Source organism: Euprymna scolopes, chromosome 35 (assembly GCF_053919585.1).
Source record: "Euprymna scolopes isolate OS-2025 chromosome 35, ASM5391958v1, whole genome shotgun sequence".
NCBI classification, from domain to species: Eukaryota; Metazoa; Mollusca; class Cephalopoda; order Sepiida; family Sepiolidae; genus Euprymna; species Euprymna scolopes.
In genome coordinates this window covers 87806288-87830769 of record NC_136516.1, presented here as the reverse complement: position 1 = coordinate 87830769, position 24482 = coordinate 87806288, and the positions used below count along the sequence as shown (strand labels likewise).

At 30.7% G+C, this 24482-nt stretch overlaps 1 protein-coding gene and 1 pseudogene across 9 annotated transcripts in view; both read right to left on the bottom strand.

Moving 5' to 3' along the window:
* The window catches only part of LOC145259987 (FYVE and coiled-coil domain-containing protein 1-like), a 137885-nt gene that overhangs the window by 25364 nt on the left and 88039 nt on the right, over positions 1-24482 (bottom strand). For all 9 annotated transcript variants that reach the window (XM_080117984.1, XM_080117985.1, XM_080117986.1 and 6 more), the window contains 3 exons: positions 22573-22679; positions 14506-14644; positions 4384-4457 (listed from right to left, as the gene is read on the bottom strand). In XM_080117984.1, coding sequence (XP_079974110.1) covers positions 4384-4457; positions 14506-14644; positions 22573-22679 — 320 coding nt within the window. The remainder of the gene's footprint in view (positions 1-4383; positions 4458-14505; positions 14645-22572; positions 22680-24482) is intronic.
* LOC145260114 (U2 spliceosomal RNA) lies at positions 21819-21944 on the bottom strand (annotated as a pseudogene).

Here is a 24482-nt window from a genome sequence, read left to right as displayed (position 1 = left end):
AACGCACATATGTACAAGTATGCATTTGCTGAAAACGACACATGCAAACAGTTTGTTTACAAAAATGTTACACTTAGACCTAAGAACTCCCATATCCTCTGATGCATGAGTAAAAGTATACCATCATTCTAAACCTTAAGCCAGATCCACGGTATCCTTCCAACTTCTTCCTGTTACAATCATATCTCTCTCAATTGTCTTCAGTCCTAATGGAGAAATCGAACTACCATTCAAGAAGTCAAAGACCACACCAACCAATAGGTAGTATTGCATTTGTTTGAAATCCTGTGAAACTGCAGAAGCACTAAATTACTTCTCCTTTTTAAAAATGTAAAAAAACATCAAAACCAAAAGAGAGTAACTTTGTATAGTTACTTCCCTTTGTTTTTAATGTCGTTTTGGAAATCTGCAAACAATGTCTAGGCTAGTTCAGACATACTCTAAGATTGGCCCCAGAGAGAATTGCCAACCAAGTGTTCTAATGGATCCGTGATGCAAAAAAAAAAGAAAAAAGAGGACTACTAAAAAAGAAAAAGGAGGACTACTAAAACAGAAAAAGGAGGACTACTAAAAAAGAAAAAGGAGGACTACTAAAAAAGAAAGAGGAGGACTACTAAAAAAGAAAAAGGAGGACTACTAAAAAAGAAAAAGGAGGACTACTAAAACAGAAAAAGGAGGACTACTAAAAAAGAAAAAGGAGGACTACTAAAAAAGAAAAAGGAGGACTACTAAAAAAGAAAAAAGAGGACTACTAAAAAGAAAAAGGAGGACTACTAAAAAAGAAAAAGAGGACTACTAAAAAAGAAAAAGGAGGACTACTAAAAAAGAAAAAGGAGGACTACTAAAAAAGAAAAAGGAGGACTACTAAAAAAGAAAAAGGAGGACTACTAAAAAAGAAAAAGGAGGACTACTAAAAAAGAAAAAGGAGGACTACTAAAAAAGAAAAAAGAGGACTACTAAAAAAGAAAAAGGAGGACTACTAAAAAAGAAAAAGGAGGACTACTAAAAAAGAAAAAGGACTACTAAAAAAGAAAAAAGGAGGACTACTAAAAAAGAAAAAGGAGGACTACTAAAAAAGAAAAAGGAGGACTACTAAAAAAGAAAAAGGAGGACTACTAAAAAAGAAAAAGGAGGACTACTAAAAAAGAAAAAGGAGGACTACTAAAAAAGAAAAAAGAGGACTACTAAAAAAGAAAAAAGAGGACTACTAAAAAAGAAAAAAGAGGACTACTAAAAAAGAAAAAGGACTACTAAAAAAGAAAAAGGACTACTAAAAAAGAAAAAGGAGGACTACTAAAAAAGAAAAAGGAGGACTACTAAAAAAGAAAAAGGAGGACTACTAAAAAAGAAAAAAGAGGACTACTAAAAAAGAAAAAGGACTACTAAAAAAGAAAAAGGAGGACTACTAAAAAAGAAAAAAGAGGACTACTAAAAAAGAAAAAGGAGGACTACTAAAAAAGAAAAAGGAGGACTACTAAAAAAGAAAAAGGACTACTAAAAAAGAAAAAGGAGGACTACTAAAAAAGAAAAAGGAGGACTACTAAAAAAGAAAAAGGACTACTAAAAAAGAAAAAGGAGGACTACTAAAAAAGAAAAAGGAGGACTACTAAAAAAGAAAAAGGAGGACTACTAAAAAAGAAAAAGGAGGACTACTAAAAAAGAAAAAGGAGGACTACTAAAAAAGAAAAAGGAGGACTACTAAAAAAGAAAAAAGAGGACTACTAAAAAAGAAAAAGGAGGACTACTAAAAAAGAAAAAGGAGGACTACTAAAAAAGAAAAAAGAGGACTACTAAAAAAGAAAAAAGAGGACTACTAAAAAAGAAAAAAGAGGACTACTAAAAAAGAAAAAGGAGGACTACTAAAAAAGAAAAAAGAGGACTACTAAAAAAGAAAAAGGAGGACTACTAAAAAAGAAAAAGGAGGACTACTAAAAAAGAAAAAGGACTACTAAAAAAGAAAAAGGACTACTAAAAAAGAAAAAGGACTACTAAAAAAGAAAAAAGAGGACTACTAAAAAAGAAAAAGGAGGACTACTAAAAAAGAAAAAGGAGGACTACTAAAAAAGAAAAAGGAGGACTACTAAAAAAGAAAAAAGAGGACTACTAAAAAAGAAAAAGGAGGACTACTAAAAAAGAAAAAAGAGGACTACTAAAAAAGAAAAAGGAGGACTACTAAAAAAGAAAAAGGAGGACTACTAAAAAAGAAAAAGGAGGACTACTAAAAATGAAAAAAGAGGACTACTAAAAATGAAAAAAGAGGACTACTAAAAAAGAAAAAGGAGGACTACTAAAAAAGAAAAAGGAGGACTACTAAAAAAGAAAAAGGAGGACTACTAAAAAAGAAAAAGGAGGACTACTAAAAATGAAAAAAGAGGACTACTAAAAAAGAAAAAGGAGGACTACTAAAAAAGAAAAAGGAGGACTACTAAAAAAGAAAAAGGAGGACTACTAAAAAAGAAAAAAGAGGACTACTAAAAAAGAAAAAAGAGGACTACTAAAAAAGAAAAAAGAGGACTACTAAAAAAGAAAAAAGAGGACTACTAAAAAAGAAAAAGGAGGACTACTAAAAAAGAAAAAAGAGGACTACTAAAAAAGAAAAAGGACTACTAAAAAAGAAAAAGGACTACTAAAAAAGAAAAAAGAGGACTACTAAAAAAGAAAAAGGAGGACTACTAAAAAAGAAAAAGGAGGACTACTAAAAAAGAAAAAAGAGGACTACTAAAAAAGAAAAAGGAGGACTACTAAAAAAGAAAAAAGAGGACTACTAAAAAAGAAAAAGGAGGACTACTAAAAAAGAAAAAGGACTACTAAAAAAGAAAAAGGACTACTAAAAAAGAAAAAAGAGGACTACTAAAAAAGAAAAAGGAGGACTACTAAAAAAGAAAAAGGAGGACTACTAAAAAAGAAAAAGGAGGACTACTAAAAAAGAAAAAGGAGGACTACTAAAAAAGAAAAAGGAGGACTACTAAAAAAGAAAAAAGAGGACTACTAAAAAAGAAAAAGGAGGACTACTAAAAAAGAAAAAGGAGGACTACTAAAAAAGAAAAAGGAGGACTACTAAAAAAGAAAAAAGAGGACTACTAAAAAAGAAAAAGGAGGACTACTAAAAAAGAAAAAGGAGGACTACTAAAAAAGAAAAAGGAGGACTACTAAAAATGAAAAAAGAGGACTACTAAAAATGAAAAAAGAGGACTACTAAAAATGAAAAAAGAGGACTACTAAAAAAGAAAAAGGAGGACTACTAAAAAAGAAAAAGGAGGACTACTAAAAAAGAAAAAAGAGGACTACTAAAAAAGAAAAAGGAGGACTACTAAAAAAGAAAAAGGAGGACTACTAAAAAAGAAAAAGGAGGACTACTAAAAAAGAAAAAAGAGGACTACTAAAAAAGAAAAAAGAGGACTACTAAAAAAGAAAAAGGAGGACTACTAAAAAAGAAAAAAGAGGACTACTAAAAAAGAAAAAGGAGGACTACTAAAAAAGAAAAAGGAGGACTACTAAAAAAGAAAAAGGAGGACTACTAAAAAAGAAAAAGGAGGACTACTAAAAAAGAAAAAGGAGGACTACTAAAAATAAATTAGAAGCAGACAATCAAGAGAGATTTGATTGCAGCAGGAAAAGGTAGCTGTGGATCTGGCTTTAGAGACAAAACGATGGCATACTTTGACTGTCTCATACGCTGCAAGATGCAGAAATTCCTAAGTCCAAGTGGAACATTTTTGTAAACAAATGTTAAATGAGCTGCTCGCAGACATCGTTTCCAACAAATGCACACATGTGTCATCACTAGTGAGCGATCAAGAATCAACAAAAAAACAAAGTCTTTTTACATACGTGCACAGTCGCTGGTCTTTATTCTCTGATTGTTGCATTTCCATGCATGACCATTGACCCCTTCATCATTGTTGACCTTCTGTTTAACGCAAGATAAATTTACTTGTGCGTGGAAACACAATACTCTTGTTTCAAAGATTTAATTTGGAGAGTTTGCTCTTTGAGGGGGGATAGACCATGTAAATTATTTCTCAGTTAATTTTCTTACTTAGTCTTAAGACGGTCAACATACGGACAGATTCTCAAGGCAATATTCACTTAGATTCATTCTACATTCTTTAGACACATTTTGTTCTCAATTTCCAATTCTAACTACCCAGAAATTCTGTTCTGTCCCACAAACAGATGATGTCATTTATATGTAATCTCATTGGACATCTGCATTTTTAGTGAATTTTGTCCAGGTAGTTAATCTTTGAATCTACTTGTGCGTGGAAACACAATACTCATGTCTCAAAGGTTTTATTTGGGAAGTTTGCTCTTTGAGAAATAGAAAGAAAAAAGATAAAGAAATAGAAAGAAGAAAAAGACAAGAAAGGGCTTATCACTTACCTACTATGTGTGGTCATCACCCAATGGTTACTGCAATTATGACAATAGATAGCTCCACAAAGACGACAATGGTGCTAAAAAGAGAACAAAAAAAACACAAAAAAAAAAAGCATTATAAAACTAGCTGTCCCTAACCAGTGCTTCCCGGAATTATTTTATTTTCATTAATGATTTAAAACAGACCAAAACAAAGGGAAGTCATTCTGTATTCATCAATATATTACTGGTGTCTCTGCAGTATAATGGGATTTCAACAATCACATTTCAGGTAAAAACCACTATTACATACTTACGTGTCATGTCAAAATTAATATAAATTTAAAAAATTACAAAAAAATGATCCAGAAGAATTACAAGTAAAAATAAAATTTATGGAATTATAGTTTTATCATCGGTTTTAATGTGAAACAGTTCTTTGTGACTAATTCTGTATGACAAACTGAGTTATCTCCCTTGCTTTCAATTAAAACTCGTCATTCTAGAACAGATAATGTCTGAACAGTTGTACTTTATGACATTTTTGTAAAAAAAAAAAAAAACAGATCTAGCACATTTTCTACTGGATCATTTTTTTTTGTAATTTTTAGAATTTAAACTCATTTCGACATGACATGTAAGTACGCAATAGTGTTTTTACCTGAAATGCATTTGTTTGAAATCCTGTGAAACTGCAGAAGCACTGAATTACTTCTTTTTAAAAATGTAAAAAAACATCAAAACTAAAAGAGAATAACTTTGTATAGTTACTTCCCTTTGTTTTTAATGTCATTTTGGAAATTATTTCCTGTCAGATAAAATAATTTCTTAAACAAATTAAATCGAATTACATTTTTTTTTTGTTTGTTTTTTGTTTTTGTTTTTTGCTAAGAACATGTATCAAAGTTGCACAAAAAACTGACGAGCCAGAATCGAATATTGATTTTGTAGGACAAACATTATATAGACTTAAATTAACAATCTATCTGTAATGTTGCAATTCTGGTCGGACTCCTTACCCAGACCAATGTGACTCTCTCTCTCTCTCCAGATTTCCCCATCTTCCATCAGCTACTTCAGATTTTCAGAATCACAGTTGGCATTATGTGCAATCTGCTGGATGTACATGGATCTAGGTTGCTTTATGCTCATACGCCCGCGCCATCGAGTCCACAGCAATACATTTCTCACCAGACTCTCACTTCAGACCTAAATTGTGGCAGAATGAGAATAGAGTCTCCAGTAATCTGACAGAGCCACCCATGGTGGGCTGGTTGATACAGAATCTGAACTAGCTAACGAGGCTCTGGTGATGTTATGGGGAGCAGCATGACAGTGGCATGCCTTAGCAAAAGAACTAAAGAACCAATCAATAATAGAGCAGAATCAATCATTGATCAATGGTCAGGGTAAACCAGGCTAATTGAGAGACTACTGCGTTTCACTTGTAGACATAGCCCACACAGGTGATATTATCTGAACTACCAATGCTAAATTTTTGGCATAATTTGTTCTTTCACTTGCAATTTAGAAATAGATCGCAACTTGTTGAAAATCAAGCCAATCCCTTAAAAAAAAAAAAAAAAAAAGAAAATATTGGAATACAAATAGTAAACAATTAAACTGCAATTAATCCTAGCAGACCTTTGCCCCTGCGCTTGGACTCCTGGGAAAAATTGTGAAATCCAGATCTGGAGCTACAAAATTGCGACTCCATCTCTCATCAACCACACCAGAATCTCCCCTATCACCTGGTTGAGTGATATGCTTCTTACTTTGAACACTCGATTTTGATCTAGGCTCACTTGCATCATCAGAATTATCATCACTTTCTCCTTCATAGATATATTCATCATCACCAGTGTTCCTTGATTCAGAAAGTCCTGATCAAATTCGCCTTCATCTGAATAAGATTTTGTCACTAATGCTTGTTGCAAAGTGAAACTCCTTGGTCTCGCTCTTTTACCAGTCGAAGTGCTTGGTTCGTCACTAGCTCGCTTCATGGCTACTTTAGTCTCCAAAACAACTCACAACTCCGCCAAAACAAAAGAAGCCATTTGCAGAACGTTAGGCTTGCGCTAAATTGAGGCTAAGCAGCGATTGGGTAGCTATTTTTAACTCCCTGGCAACACAAAAACACGTGGTCAGAAAAAATACTGGTTTAGTGGTAACTCGGAAATTTTCGGAAATTACCGGTATATCAGTAACTCAGTCTGGTAGGGTTAAACCAATATTGTGAAGCATAACTATTTGTTGTACTTAACTTCAAAAAATCACCAAATTAAAAAAAAATAAGTTGTTGCAATATTTTTGGCATAATTCTAGTGGGTATGATTACAAAGATTTGGACGACTGTATTTAAAGCCAAGGGTAAAACTAATCAATCTAGATTTTATATGGAAAATATACTGAATCTCTTCATTTTGAAGACATCGCTTTTAATCTTGATATGAGAGAAGGATCACTACTGAATCTGCCTGGATTAACACCCCCCATTTCTGGATTTCATTTCTAAATTTCTACATTTCCATCATTTCTAAATGTCTACATTTCCATCGTTTCTAGATTTTATTTCTAAATTTCTACATTTCCATCATTTTTAGATTTTATTTCTAAATTTCTACATTTCCATCATTTCTAGATTTCATTTCTAAATTTCTACTTTTCGATCATTTCTAGATTTCATTTCTACATTTCTACATTTCCATCATTTCTAAATGTCTACATTTCCATCGTTTCTAGATTTTATTTCTAAATTTCTACATTTCCATCATTTTTAGATTTTATTTCTAAATTTCTACATTTCCATCATTTCTAAATTTCATTTCTAAATTTCTACTTTTCGATCATTTCTAGATTTCATTTCTACATTTCCATCATTTCTAAATGTCTACATTTCCATCGTTTCTAGATTTTATTTCTAAATTTCTACATTTCCATCATTTTTAGATTTTATTTCTAAATTTCTACATTTCCATCATTTCTAAATTTCATTTCTAAATTTCTACTTTTCGATCATTTCTAGATTTCATTTCTACATTTCTACATTTCCATCATTTCTAAATTTCTACATTTCCATCATTTCTAAATTTCATTTCTAAATTTCTACATTTCCATCATTTCTAAATTTCATTTCTAAATTTCTACTTTTCGATCATTTCTAGATTTCATTTCTACATTTCTACATTTCCATCATTTCTAGATTTCATTTCTAGATTTCTACATTCCCATCATTTCTAGATTTCATTTCTAAATTTCTACATTTCCATCATTTCTAAATTTCTACATTTCCATAATTTCTAGATTTCATTTCTAAATTTCTACATTTCCATTGTTTCTAGATTAATTAAAAATTTCTACATTTCCATCGTTTCTAGATTTCATTTCTAAATTTCTACATTTCCATCATTTCTGGATTTCATTTCTAAATTTCTACATTTCCATCGTTTCTAGATTTTATTTCTAAATTTCTAAATTTCCATCGTTTCTAGATTTCATTTCTAAATTTCTACATTTCCATCATTTCTAGATTTCATTTCTAAATTTCTACATTTCCATCGTTTCTAGATTTCATTTCTAAATTTCTACATTTCCATCATTTCTAGATTTCATTTCTAAATTTCTACTTTTCCATCATTTCTAGATTTCATTTCTAAATTTCTACATTTCCATCATTTCTAAATTTCTACATTTTCATCATTTCTAAATTTCTACATTTCCATCATTTCTAGATTTCATTTCTACATTTCTACATTTCCATCATTTCTAAATTTCATTTCTAAATTTCTACATTTCCATAATTTCTAGATTTTATTTCTAAATTTCTACATTTCCATCATTTCTAGATTTCATTTCTACATTTCTACATTTCCATCATTTCTAGATTTCATTTCTAAATTTCTACATTTCCATCATTTCTAAATTTCTACATTTCCATCATTTCTAAATTTCTACATTCCCATCATTTCTAAATTTCTACATTTCCATCATTTCTAAATTTCTACATTCCCATCATTTCTAGATTTCATTTCTACATTTCTACATTTCCATCATTTCTAGATTTCATTTCTACATTTCTACATTTCCATCATTTCTAGATTTCATTTCTAAATTTCTACATTTCCATCATTTCTAGATTTTATTTCTAAATTTCTACATTTCCATCATTTCTAGATTTCATTTCTAAATTTCTACATTCCCATCATTTCTAGATTACATTTCTAAATTTCTACATTTCCATCATTTCTAGATTTCATTTCTAAATTTCTACATTTCCATCATTTCTAAATTTCTACATTTCCATCATTTCTAAATTTCTACATTTCCATCATTTCTAAATTTCTACATTTCCATCATTTCTAAATTTCTACATTTCCATCATTTCTAGATTTCATTTCTAAATTTCTACATTTCCATCATTTCTAGATTTCATTTGTACATTTCTACTTTTCGATCATTTCTAAATTTCATTTCTAAATTTCTACATTTCCATCATTTCTAGATTTCTACATTTCCATCATTTCTAGATTTCATTTCTAAATTTCTACATTCCCATCATTTCTAGATTTCATTTCTAAATTTCTACATTTCCATCATTTCTGGATTTCATTTCTAAATTTCTACATTTCCATCATTTCTAGATTTCATTTCTAAATTTCTACATTTCCATCATTTCTAGATTTCATTTCTAAATTTCTACATTTCCATCATTTCTAGATTTCATTTCTAAATTTCTACATTTCCATCATTTCTAGATTTCATTTCTAAATTTCTACATTTCCATCATTTCTAGATTTTATTTCTAAATTTCTACATTTCCATCATTTCTGGATTTCATTTCTAAATTTCTACATTTCCATCATTTCTAGATTTCATTTCTAAATTTCTACATTTCCATAATTTCTAGATTTTATTTCTAAATTTCTACATTTCCATCATTTCTAGATTTCATTTCTACATTTCTACATTTCCATCATTTCTAGATTTCATTTCTAAATTTCTACATTTCCATCATTTCTAAATTTCTACATTTCCATCATTTCTAAATTTCTACATTCCCATCATTTCTAAATTTCTACATTCCCATCATTTCTAAATTTCTACATTTCCATCATTTCTAAATTTCTACATTCCCATCATTTCTAGATTTCATTTCTACATTTCTACATTTCCATCATTTCTAAATTTCATTTCTAAATTTCTACATTTCCATAATTTCTAGATTTTATTTCTAAATTTCTACATTTCCATCATTTCTAGATTTCATTTCTAAATTTCTACATTCCCATCATTTCTAGATTACATTTCTAAATTTCTACATTTCCATCATTTCTAGATTTCATTTCTAAATTTCTACATTTCCATCATTTCTAAATTTCTACATTTCCATCATTTCTAAATTTCTACATTTCCATCATTTCTAAATTTCTACATTTCCATCATTTCTAAATTTCTACATTTCCATCATTTCTAAATTTCTACATTTCCATCATTTCTAGATTTCATTTGTACATTTCTACTTTTCGATCATTTCTAGATTTCATTTCTAAATTTCTACATTTCCATCATTTCTAGATTTCATTTCTAAATTTCTACATTTCCATCATTTCTAGATTTCATTTCTAAATTTCTACATTTCCATCATTTCTAGATTTCATTTCTAAATTTCTACATTCCCATCATTTCTAGATTTCATTTCTAAATTTCTACATTTCCATCATTTCTGGATTTCATTTCTAAATTTCTACATTTCCATCATTTCTAGATTTCATTTTTAAATGTCTACATTTCCATCATTTCTAGATTTCATTTCTAAATTTCTACATTTCCATCATTTCTAGATTTCATTTCTAAATTTCTACATTCCCATCATTTCTAGATTTCATTTCTAAATTTCTACTTTTCGATCATTTCTAGATTTCATTTCTAAATTTCTACATTTCCATCATTTCTAGATTTCATTTCTAAATTTCTACATTCCCATCATTTCTAGATTTCATTTCTACATTTCTACATTCCCATCATTTCTAGATTTCATTTCTAAATTTCTACATTTCTACATTTCCATCATTTCTAAATTTCTACATTTCCATAATTTCTAGATTTCATTTCTAAATTTCTACATTTCCATTGTTTCTAGATTAATTCTAAATTTCTACATTTCCATCGTTTCTAGATTTCATTTCTAAATTTCTACATTTCCATCATTTCTGGATTTCATTTCTAAATTTCTACATTTCCATCGTTTCTAGATTTTATTTCTAAATTTCTACATTTCCATCGTTTCTAGATTTCATTTCTAAATTTCTACATTTCCATCATTTCTAGATTTCATTTCTAAATTTCTACATTTCCATCGTTTCTAGATTTCATTTCTAAATTTCTACATTTCCATCATTTCTGGATTTCATTTCTAAATTTCTACATTTCCATCATTTCTAGATTTCATTTCTAAATTTCTACATTTCCATCATTTCTAGATTTCATTTCTAAATTTCTACATTTCCATCATTTCTAGATTTCATTTCTAAATTTCTACTTTTCCATCATTTCTAGATTTCATTTCTAAATTTCTACATTTCCATCATTTCTAGATTTTATTTCTAAATTTCTACATTTCCATCATTTCTAGATTTCATTTCTAAATTTCTACATTTCCATCATTTCTGGATTTCATTTCTAAATTTCTACATTTCCATCATTTCTAGATTTCATTTCTAAATTTCTACATTTCCATAATTTCTAGATTTTATTTCTAAATTTCTACATTTCCATCATTTCTAGATTTCATTTCTACATTTCTACATTTCCATCATTTCTAGATTTCATTTCTAAATTTCTACATTTCCATCATTTCTAAATTTCTACATTTCCATCATTTCTAAATTTCTACATTCCCATCATTTCTAAATTTCTACATTTCCATCATTTCTAAATTTCTACATTCCCATCATTTCTTGATTTCATTTCTACATTTCTACATTTCCATCATTTCTAAATTTCATTTCTAAATTTCTACATTTCCATAATTTCTAGATTTTATTTCTAAATTTCTACATTTCCATCATTTCTAGATTTCATTTCTAGATTTCTACATTTCCATCATTTCTAGATTTCATTTCTAAATTTCTACATTTCCATCATTTCTAGATTTTATTTCTAAATTTCTACTTTTCCATCATTTCTAGATTTCATTTCTAAATTTCTACATTCCCATCATTTCTAGATTACATTTCTAAATTTCTACATTTCCATCATTTCTAGATTTCATTTCTAAATTTCTACATTTCCATCGTTTCTAGATTTCATTTCTAAATTTCTACATTTCCATCATTTCTGGATTTCATTTCTAAATTTCTACATTTCCATCATTTCTAGATTTCATTTCTAAATTTCTACATTCCCATCATTTCTAGATTACATTTCTAAATTTCTACATTTCCATCATTTCTAGATTTCATTTCTAAATTTCTACATTTCCATCATTTCTAAATTTCTACATTTCCATCATTTCTAAATTTCTACATTTCCATCATTTCTAAATTTCTACATTTCCATCATTTCTAAATTTCTACATTTCCATCATTTCTAAATTTCTACATTTCCATCATTTCTAAATTTCATTTCTAAATTTCTACATTTCCATCATTTCTAGATTTCATTTGTACATTTCTACTTTTCGATCATTTCTAAATTTCATTTCTAAATTTCTACATTTCCATCATTTCTAGATTTCATTTCTAAATTTCTACATTTCCATCATTTCTAGATTTCATTTCTAAATTTCTACATTCCCATCATTTCTAGATTTCATTTCTAAATTTCTACATTTCCATCATTTCTGGATTTCATTTCTAAATTTCTACATTTCCATCATTTCTAGATTTCATTTCTAAATTTCTACATTTCCATCATTTCTAGATTTCATTTCTAAATTTCTACATTTCCATCATTTCTAGATTTCATTTCTAAATTTCTACATTCCCATCATTTCTAGATTTCATTTCTAAATTTCTACTTTTCGATCATTTCTAGATTTCATTTCTAAATTTCTACATTTCCATCATTTCTAGATTTCATTTCTAAATTTCTACATTCCCATCATTTCTAGATTTCATTTCTACATTTCTACATTCCCATCATTTCTAGATTTCATTTCTAAATTTCTACATTTCTACATTTCCATCATTTCTAAATTTCTACATTTCCATAATTTCTAGATTTCATTTCTAAATTTCTACATTTCCATTGTTTCTAGATTAATTCTAAATTTCTACATTTCCATCGTTTCTAGATTTCATTTCTAAATTTCTACATTTCCATCATTTCTGGATTTCATTTCTAAATTTCTACATTTCCATCGTTTCTAGATTTTATTTCTAAATTTCTACATTTCCATCGTTTCTAGATTTCATTTCTAAATTTCTACATTTCCATCATTTCTAGATTTCATTTCTAAATTTCTACATTTCCATCGTTTCTAGATTTCATTTCTAAATTTCTACATTTCCATCATTTCTAGATTTCATTTCTAAATTTCTACTTTTCCATCATTTCTAGATTTCATTTCTAAATTTCTACATTTCCATCATTTCTAAATTTCTACATTCCCATCATTTCTAAATTTCTACATTCCCATCATTTCTAAATTTCTACATTTCCATCATTTCTAAATTTCTACATTCCCATCATTTCTAGATTTCAGTTCTACATTTCTACATTTCCATCATTTCTAGATTTCATTTGTACATTTCTACTTTTCCATCATTTCTAGATTTCATTTCTAAATTTCTACATTTCCATCATTTCTAGATTACATTTCTAAATTTCTACATTTCCATCATTTCTAGATTTCATTTCTAAATTTCTACATTTCCATCATTTCTAAATTTCTACATTTCCATCATTTCTAAATTTCTACATTTCCATCATTTCTAAATTTCTACATTTCCATCATTTCTAAATTTCTACATTTCCATCATTTCTAAATTTCTGCATTTCCATCATTTCTAGATTTCATTTCTACATTTCTACATTTCCATCATTTCTAGATTTCATTTGTACATTTCTACTTTTCGATCATTTCTAAATTTCATTTCTAAATTTCTACATTTCCATCATTTCTAGATTTCATTTCTAAATTTCTACATTTCCATCATTTCTAGATTTCATTTCTAAATTTCTACATTCCCATCATTTCTAGATTTCATTTCTAAATTTCTACATTTCCACCATTTCTGGATTTCATTTCTAAATTTCTACATTTCCATCATTTCTGGATTTCATTTCTAAATTTCTACATTTCCATCATTTCTAGATTTCATTTCTAAATTTCTACATTTCCATCATTTCTAGATTTCATTTCTAAATTTCTACTTTTCGATCATTTCTAGATTTTATTGCTAAATTTCTACATTTCCATCATTTCTAGATTTCATTTCTAAATTACTACATTTCCATCATTTCTAGATTTCATTTCTAAATTTCTACATTTCCATCATTTCTAGATTTCATTTCTAAATTTCTACATTTCCATCATTTCTAGATTTCATTTCTAAATTTCTACATTCCCATCATTTCTAGATTTCATTTCTAAATTTCTACATTTCCATCATTTCTGGATTTCATTTCTAAATTTCTACATTTCCATCATTTCTGGATTTCATTTCTAAATTTCTACATTTCCATCATTTCTGGATTTCATTTCTAAATTTCTACATTTCCATCATTTCTAAATTTCTACATTTCAATCATTTCTAAATTTCATTTCTAAATTTCTACATTTCCATCATTTCTAGATTTCATTTCTAAATTGCTACATTTCCATCATTTCTGGATTTCATTTCTAAATTTCTACATTTCCATCATTTCTGGATTTCATTTCTAAATTTCTACATTTCCATCATTTCTAGATTTCATTTCTAAATTTCTACATTTCCATCATTTCTAGATTTCATTTCTAAATTTCTACTTTTCGATCATTTCTAGATTTTATTTCTAAATTTCTACATTTCCATCATTTCTAGATTTCATTTCTAAATTTGAATTCCAAGTCAATTCAGCTTTCGGGAACTGAGTTGTAGTTTAAGTAAAAAAAAAAATTTAAAAAAAAACATGAAGAGGTTCAACCGATTCCGATGAGCTTACCTTCCTCAGAGTAAATGAAAAGGCAGATTTACAACCAAGGCAATTGGTCACTTCATTATTGTCCATCCACTTCTTCATTGCTTCCATTTTCTGAGAGTAAACCAATTTATCTGTCTGTTTCCACAAACTGTCTTTTTCCCTGGAAACAAACAACAAAAAGAATCAATCAAATAAATTTATATATATATATATATAATATATATATACATATATATTATATATATATATGTATCGTTGCCATCTATAATATAAGTCTCACTTGTCCGTTTAAATGTATGTATGTATGTATGTTTGCATATCTCACAAAAACTTTCGACAGAGGTGACGGATTTTCACAAGATCGGTATCGTTTTTAAGCTGGACCCTTCAAACGACAAATATCGAAAAATTGGTTGAAAACATTAATTCCTTCACTCTAAACTCTGCCATTTTGTACAAGGAGGGGTCGATTTTTTTCGCCAACATTTTAGCAAGTCATCGTCAATGTTGGATTGACTTTGATTAATTTGAACGTTTTTGACTTCCGGTCGTGTCATGGAGACATCAGCTACGACATCAAATTTTCTTTCACTTTATTTTCTGCCTTTGCAGCACGGGTTCGAGCTGGTCTACCTACCTACTACCACCTTTTTTTTTTTTTGCTCACCACACACCTTCAGACACCCTGGTAATACTGGGCACCCAGGCTAGTTACATATAAACAAAATTATGTAAAAAAAAAAAAAATAAATAAATAAATAAAAGATAAAAAAGTAAAATAAAAATTTTTGTTTAAAAATTAAAAAAAAAAATAAATAAATAAATAAAAATCCAGGTCAGCATTTTTTTCTTTTTTAACTAAAGTTTTATTAGTTATTTTCCCATCTTGGCACCACTGAAAAGTCTTTCACAATCATCCATTTCGCTTGGGTATACACTTTTCTTCCTCATACCGCATGCCAATCACAGCTGGCCCATTCTTGTCCACAATTTTACTGTCCATTTTCTTTCTCCCCTGAGCACGTGATGTGTATTTCTCTCCTTTTTACTTCTCGCGCACACTCCCTAATTTGCATATCTACTTTTTTCGGTTACTCCTACTACTACTGCTGCTGCTGCTGCTAATCTCTTCACAAGCCAGCCATCCTTTGCTGCTGCTGATATTTTCTCATGTGCTCATATGCACTATGTTACTATCAACTTGATAGGTTGCAGGTTCTGGTTCGGGATAGGTGCTAGTCTCGCCACACTGAAAAGTTGTGATACAGTGTCTGTAGGTCTGTAGATGACTATTTAAACCCATTCTCGTTCGGTAGAGTTTTTTTTTTTTTTTTACAAGGTAGTTACCACTTATCAAGGTCCGGAAGCCACTCGGAGATAAGGGTTATTGCGTGTACAGTACATTAGTATTGGGGATTTAATAAAGTGTCTTACTTAAGGGGGCGGTTCATCAGGAATTTGTTTATGTTGGACTTGAAGACATCCAGGTTGTAGTCAGGTGGGAAACAGGTAAACGGAAGAGATTTCCACAGGCGTGCACTTCTAAAAAAGAAGCTCTGCTCATGGAATCTACGTTTGGATTTTGGCACAGATAAAGAGCGAGGGAAATTTTTGACAGTAGTTTCAGTTAGACGGGTGTTTATCGTGAAAGACTGGCGAGGGGGGGGGCAGAGATTGGAGCTCAGACAAGCACTTGCCATGGAAGTAATGATAAAACAAAGACAGGCTCACAACATCTCTCCTGTGGCAGAGAGGTTGGTGCATCTGGTACTAGTCTCTCCCTTAGACAAGGTTTAAAAGAGAGTCACCAAGCTAATAGGTCCCTCACGATCAGCTGGGCTTCAACCGCTGTCCCATCAACGAAATGTTGCATCCTTCTGCCTGTTTTACTTTAATATTAGATGCTTTAATGAACTACAAGCCCTTGTACCCCCTTGATGTAAATACCCTCAATATACCCGACAAGCAGCAAAATTCCACCCCTACACATAAGAGATCCCTAGATGTAAGAAAGCCTTCTACTCTAATAGTTTCTTCCCTAGGACTGCTAGACTTTGGAATTCCCTTCTAGGTTCCTGTTTTCCTGACTGTACTGACATGCAGAAGTTCAAGTGTAATGTAAATAGACATCTTGCTGCTCGACTTTACAGAAAAAGCGGAATAGAGCAGATTAGTTTGACAGGAAAGATTGTGGTTAGAAGAAGCAGAGGACAACAGAGGAAAAATATGTTGGCAGTCTGAATACTTGGGCAACATCAAAAAATTATGAGCAACAATGAAGTCATGAATGCCTCGAGGGAGATGGAGAGCCATGGCCATCAATGCCTGTACCAGGCAGAACATCACTTGATGATGATGATTGTTTTCCAAAGAAATGTTGGAAAAAAGATCTCCAAAGGCTAAAATTCTATTGTGTGTAATAATTTATGTATATCTGTGTCAGGTCATGTCATATGCTACTGGTACCATGTAACCCAGTACTACCTGCCTCATGGTCGGGTCACCAGCGACTAAACTGGTTCCCCCACCAGACTTGTTTGGTGAGGAGGGTGGCTAGTCTCCCTGAAGGATTAAAAACAAGACCTTCCAAAGGGCGAATGAACTCTTTTTCTGGGTCAATGGCCAACTAGCACAGTGTATATTTGTGTGTGTGTATATGTGTATTGGGGTGGAGAGGGCTCCCGTAAGCCGTGGTGAAGGCAACCTTTCTAGGAGAAGCAAATCTGATTTAAAAAACACAGCGGGAGACCATTACCCGCATTAAGCTGGTCTGCAGTTTAATTTGTTGCTGGCTATCTTGCTCTTGCTTGTTGCTGGATCTCAACATTTTGAACCGAGAGAAAGACTTAGCTGTCGTACAAAGCTAAGACTCTGTAACATCATCTTTGTATAGATACTCCCTCAGGCATTTGGGCTCATGGATTTTAAATGTCTGAGGGAGTGGCACTCGTCTGACAAGACGTTGCAATCATCATATTTGAAGTATATAATTATGTAATTGTATTATTCCAGGTTAATATCTTCAAGAGGTGAAGCAACTAATGAAGTTTTAACGAGGTTAATGCCAGAGTGCTCAATACCTAAGTAGGGCAAAATATACTTTTTATTTATTTTACATAAGCATTTATATGTTGCTACACATTCATGAGCATGTTTCGGTCCGCCAGTTACAAGTAACTAGGGACCTCTTCAGGCGATATTGTTTACACAAAAGTAAAAGTCCGTAATGTAAATTTTACAGAAGTTTCCAGCACAAAATTAATCAGGAGGTCACGTCACGTGATATTTCAAAATAAGCTAACAGCAGTTAAAGGTGAAAAAGAAAGAAAAAAGTATATATCAAAACAGAGAGGAAAACAGCAAGAAGAAAAAAGGAAAAGAAAGAAATGATACAAATAATAATATCACAAATCTAATATATAAAAGGCTATCTGTCTGTCTGTCTGTCTATATTTTCAAACTGTCTCGTCCGAAACTAAGTCGCAGAGTGGTGCTAGAGTCATCAAATGACTGGATTTTTTATGGACTGTTCTTTTATGGATCTTTAGCTGGTTAAAATAGTTTTTAAGGGGTCAAAAATGGCTCAAAATTGAAAAGAAAACTGTTATACATTTTGTACATTCATCTTAGTTTATTTTTAATTTTTTATTTTTAATCAGTTCATATGCGTGTCACGTTGGTACAGTGGTAATGTCACCAGCTTTTAATGCTACAGTTTCGGTTTCAATTCTAGCTGATGGCACTCAAATACTTTTTTTACTTTTGAAGTCACAACTATAATAATATATACAAAATCCGAACAAATTAAGATATCATATTTAAGCATATTTTTTTCTTTGTGGAATTTGTGTTTAGTTTGAGGCACAGATAAAGAAATGGGAAAATTGTTGACAGTGGTTGTAACTAGACGAGTGTTTCTTGTGAATTTTTTTTTACAGGGAAGGGGATCATATATTGGAGCTCAGTTGAGCACTTGCCGTGAAAATAACGATAGAGCAGAGACAGATTCACAACATCTCTTGATAGAGTTCAAAATCGACTTCGTAGCCTCGTAAGAGATGTCCTTTTCTCTTCCTTGCAACCTCTATCTCACAGAAGAGATGTTGCGAGTTTGTCTCTGATGTATCGTTATTTTCATGGAAAGTGTTCGACTGAGCTTCAATCTATGGTCCCCCCTCGCCAAACTTTCACAAGAAACACTCGTCTAGCTGTAAACACTATCAATAATTCCCCCCACTCTTTATCTGTGCCTAAACCTAAACGTAGATTCCATGAACAAAGCTTCTTTCTTAGAACTGCGCGCCTGTGGAATTGTCTTCCGTTTTCCTGCTTTCCGGCTGACTACAATATGGTTGTCTTCAAGTCTAACGTAAATAAGTTCTTGATGAGCCGTTCCATATAAGTTATCAAATTTACCAAATTTTCATTACTAATGATTACTATATTGTCCAATTTCTACTGTACACTCTTTAACCCTTATCCTTGAGTGGCCTCTTGGCCTTGATAATGTGGTGATGCCTATGTAAAAAAAAAAAAAAAATCTCTTCTGTGAGAAAGAGGTTATAAGGAGGAAAAAAAGACATTGCCCACTAGATTTTGAAGCTGGTTTTGAAAACAAGAAATGGTGCTCTGAGCAGCTCCTCCCTAGATGTGGCAACAGTACTCCATCTGGATACATATTTGGCTCTGATACATAGTTTGCTGCAGAGTTCCTATTTACAATGTCTCTCCACGGGACAGAGTTAGACACCAGGGTCGTTTATTAATGCGGAGAAAAGGAACAAAAATAAAAATTGTCTCAGTCGTGAAGGATTTCTCCTCCACTGACAGAACAAGAAATTGAAGCGCAGCATCTGAAGAACAGATACTACACTTTGATCTTGACCCGGCTGCAGAGTTAAATTTTATCTTGACTTGTACCATAATAATTTAATTGGTTCTTATGAATGTCTGATTTAGCAGTTAAGTTTTATCTTTTAGTTATAGTTTTATAATTAAACTAGCAGGCTGCCCGGCGTTGCCCATTCGTAAGATATGGTTAAATATATTTTAATTCATGCAGAGAATTCTCTATCCATTATTATATTGAATCTAATATATAGTAACAAGATCAAAACTAAAATATATATATATTACTTGAGTGCCATCAGCTAGAATCAAAACCAAAACGTACAACTCTCCACCCTCATTCCTTCGCCTTTAAGCCACAGCCATATATTTTCATCTTCTTCGCTCATTTTTCTTAAATCAGCCCAACCTTGGCATGTTTTTAATTTCTTCCATTTCTTTTTTCTACGCACAATTTATCTTTCTTTTAATAATATTATTTGAACTCATTCTCTTTTTCCTTGTACCCATTTGTGAATTATTCCACGGATTTCTGCCTTTTGGATTACTTTGGACCATCTTCCAATTACGCGATTCCCTTGGATTTCACTTGTGGAAATGAAATTTAATCAACTTTTTTGGATTTTACCATTATTGGATATTTTACCCTTCACCAGACCATCCATTCATGTGAAATCACGTTTTTCTTCCCCCTATTCCCTCTGCTTCACTATTTGTTACCAAGTAAGATCTATGACTTACTTGTAGTTTCATTAAATACTTTTGAAGCAAAATCCGATCCCGCATTTTGCTAAATCCTACCCTCTGATGAGAAGGAAAGTATTTCTTTGAAACTCCGCGAATTAAGGACTATCCACTTATTTTGTGTTTCCTTTTTTAAAATTAAATGTTTTTAACTCTTTTTCAAAGTGTTTTTTAATATGTTTTATTAACTACTTGTTCTTTATATATATATATATATATATATATATATATATATATATATATATAATTCACCTATCATCTCGTTTTTAAACGATGGTATCGTCCAATTGTCAAAGACAAGATTCAAGCAAACAAGTATGGCCAGATGGTCCACAGAGTTTTATAATTATACAGGCTGACCAAAAAAAAAAAAAAAAAAACTAAATGGAGGCAATCTAGAACATATGCTGTAGAACGGAGAAAAAAAAGGCCAAAGACGCTAGTGTTTTGATGTGATGTTTTGAATATAATAAACTAGTTATGACCAAAGTTTCATTTCATTCAGACAAAACACTAAGAAACGGGGCCTAATTAGAGTTGGGGCCTGTTTTTTCTTTGGGAGGGGGGCTGTACTAGCAAGCCACCCGGCATTGCCCGGTCGTAAAATATGCTTAAATATGATATTTTGATTAATGCAGATTTTGCATTTATTATTATATCATATTAGATCCAATATATATTGTAATGATTTAAAAAGTTAAAAAAAAAAAAAAAAAAAAAAAAAAAAAAAAAAAATGACTCGTGCGTCACCACAGAGAATCAAAAACAAAACATTTAGCTTACGATTTACTTTTTCCTTAAAGTTTTGTATGAGTTTTAATACCCTATATATTAAGTTTCATGTTTGTATACCAAAAACAGAGGAGTTTGGTAGGAAAATTTTTTAAACAAATATATATACACGCATACATAAATATACAGAGAAAGAGGTTTGTGTTTATTATGACCTTTTTACGCAAATATTACACAAGTATAAATCATGTAGAATATCTGCATAAATATAATTACACGTAATAGTTAATTAAAGATGATCATCCCATAAGAAAACCGAAAAAACTAATAGGGAATTAATTAAAATGAAAGTTTAAAAGATTATGCAAATTAGCTAGATCTTTTGCAGATGGATACAATTTCACGACCCATATATAACAAAGTTGTATTTTCTTTTTTAAAAGATAGAAAAAAAAGGGTGTTTAATATAAATATCAATACATAAAAAAAAAAGAAAAAACATTTATAGGAGTATAGACAGTCTAACCTTAAAATGCCCTCATGTATCAAAAGGCCTCATATTCTATAAATGATGTTTCGGACAAACGAGGAAGGCTATTTTCTGGGTTGGAATTCATGTATCAAACACTTATCGTTTGCTAGTTTTTAACTTCAAAGTAAATTTTTTTTTTTAGATTCTTACATCAAGTGGCTTCATGCTTTATCTGAAGCAATTTCTATTACAAAACAAGGCCGATAACCATTAGTCGCGTGCTCTCGTGTAACGAATGAATGCGTGAATGTAGGATTGACATGAAATTCTTAAAGATAAACTAAAATGACCGAAAAATGGGCTGAAATGACTTAAATAAAAAGTAAATGACTTAGAATGACTTTAATGAACTTAAGGATGAATTGAATGATCTTAAGAATGACTTGAATGCTTAAAAAAATAACTGGAATCCTTCAAAAACAACTTGAATGATCTGGAGAATAATGACTTGAATGGCTTTGAGACTGACTGGTTGTAAAGTGGGTGATCATTTTACATTAAATTAATACAGAAAAGTGATCCCCCACTTTATATCACAATAAGTACAGCATGTAGTAAGAACAGATACTAAACTTTGATCTTGGCCAAAAGGCAAAGAAACGGGTATTTATTTGCCCCCCACCACCAAACAAATTAGGCACATTTTTAATGTGAGGAGTGAAGGGGAAATGGGGACCAACACCCCAGGGAGTAGGGGAGCTGGATAGTGACGATCGGTATGAAGGGTGCCCCTACATTGACCAAGGTCTTATATGTGAGGCTGCCCCCACGTATGGTCTTTGCTAGCAGTATCTGCCAGAACAGATACTACACTTTGAGATATGAAATCCTTTATTCATGTTAAAAATACATTGAAAATCAACAATGAACAAAAAACTTAGGCACATGGCCAACTCAAAAGGGGGGATTGTGGGAGTTGTTGGTCATCCTTATCACTCCAGAATTAAACAAAATCAAAAGTTTCTCCCAGCTAGTATCTTCCAAAATATTTTTTTTTGTAACTTCTTACATCACGTAGCTTCATACCTTGCTTAAAGAGATTCCCATAAAAAAATAAAATAACTTGGAAAAAAAAAAGGGTGGGATCTTTTTGCCCATAATTTCACAATCATACAATAATTATCCTTACCCCTGTCTCTCAATATAGGGGAAACAATTGTTTCTTATGATTATAAATTATAGTTTTATAGTGAACTTTTTGTCTTTTGTTCATCTGGACCAATTCCACTTACCGTAATAATTTAATGAGTCGCTTCTTCAGTTCCCGAAGGTCCTCACGTAAGACGACAATCTCCTCGTCTTTCTGTTTGACAATTTCTTGGTTTTTTGCTAACTCAATCTGGTGGGGGAAAAATAAAAATGACAATCAAGCATAAGAACATAGTACAATTTATTATTTTTGCAAAAAGCAATAATCTTAACATTCTGAAAAAGATATACATAGATGCGAGTAATAGGTTGATCAACAGCAGGCGTGTTCACTTTTTCTGGAAAATCTGGGCCTCTTTAATGATGTTCAGTAGGGCTTTCGTGGTTTCTGTTCAACAGCTGATCTATTAACTGTTGTAACTGAACAGATCTGTCAGTTTCTGGATAATTCAGAAAAGGGTAAGGTCATTGCACTTAACATTTCAAAGGCATTCAACAAAATGTGGCATTCTGGTCTTCTACAGAAATTTCAAGGTTATGGTATTGCTGTAAAGTTCTTGACTTTATTATATACAAGAGCATAATAGAATTATATTTATGAAAAAAAAAATATATATAATTTTAGTGTTCTGTAAAAGATATACATAAACACATTTAATAAAACAATTAGTATAGTTTGCTATACTTACTTTCATCCTATGAATTACGAACCATCTATATCAGAATTCACCAATTTTTTATATTATAGCATAACCCTTAAATAAATTGCATGTCTCAAAGAAATCGTATTTATTTGAATAAAAAATAATCTTAATATAAACATCTTATTTCAGTCAATCAGAAACATGGAAAATATACACGTCTGCAATATAAAAAAATAAAAAAAATAAGCGGTTTTAATATTTTGTGATTTGCAACCATTTAATCCTTGTGTAACTCTTAAAAGAAATTATATTCCTGAAGGAATTATATTCCAATCAAAGAAATTTGGTCACATTATTGAAAACATTATTTTATAAAGTTATTTGAATAATTTAGAACACATCCTAATGTGAAAGAATTTTTTGGTGTTTCTACAGAATAGGGTTTGAAACAAATGCATTTCAGGTAAAAACATTACGTACGTGTCATGTCGAAATTAGTATAAATTCAAAAAATTATATGAAAAATGATCCAGTAGATGATGCATTAGATCTAACATTAAAAAAAAATCATACATAATACCGATTAACATTTTTTAAATGTCGAATTTTCATTGAAAGCAAGGGAGATAAGTCAGTTGGTCATATAGAATTAGTTGCAAAGAACTGTTCTACATTAAAACATTCAATAAAACTTGATAATTTGTGCATTTATTCTTTTTTGTGGATTGTTATCCTCATATTCACAGTTATTTCACCACGTTTTTGCCCAACTCATTCTCTGGCCTTCTTCGAAGGGATCTGTGGTGCAGTGGATAGAAGCATTGAGTCTCTTACAGCTCCAGGTGATCATTATTTGAAGATAGCGGTTAAAATCCTATCCAAAGCAGGCCAGAGGAAGAGTTGGTCAAAACGTGGTGAGACAACAACTATGGAAAGCAATAATTACTGTGGATACAGTTACAAGACTCAGAATTGGTATATTGTGTTAATGACATGAAGAAGGCCAGAGGATGAGTTGGCTGAAACGTAGGGAAACAACAACAACAACTATGAAGATAAGGATAACAGTTCGCAAAAAGAATGAAAGCACAAATTATGAAGCCTCATCTCAATTTATCCAAAAATTAAAAAAAACAAACTTTTATACAATAAATTTCATTTTTACTTGTATTTAATTTTACTACTGAATTATTTTTTGCAATTTATACTAATTATGACAAAACATGTATGTACTTAAGAGGGCTTTTACTTGAAATGCATTTGTTTCAAATCTTACTATTCTACAGAAGCAAAAAAAATTTTTATTAAATGAATAAAATCATAAAAAAAAAAATTTTCTGGGACTTTCA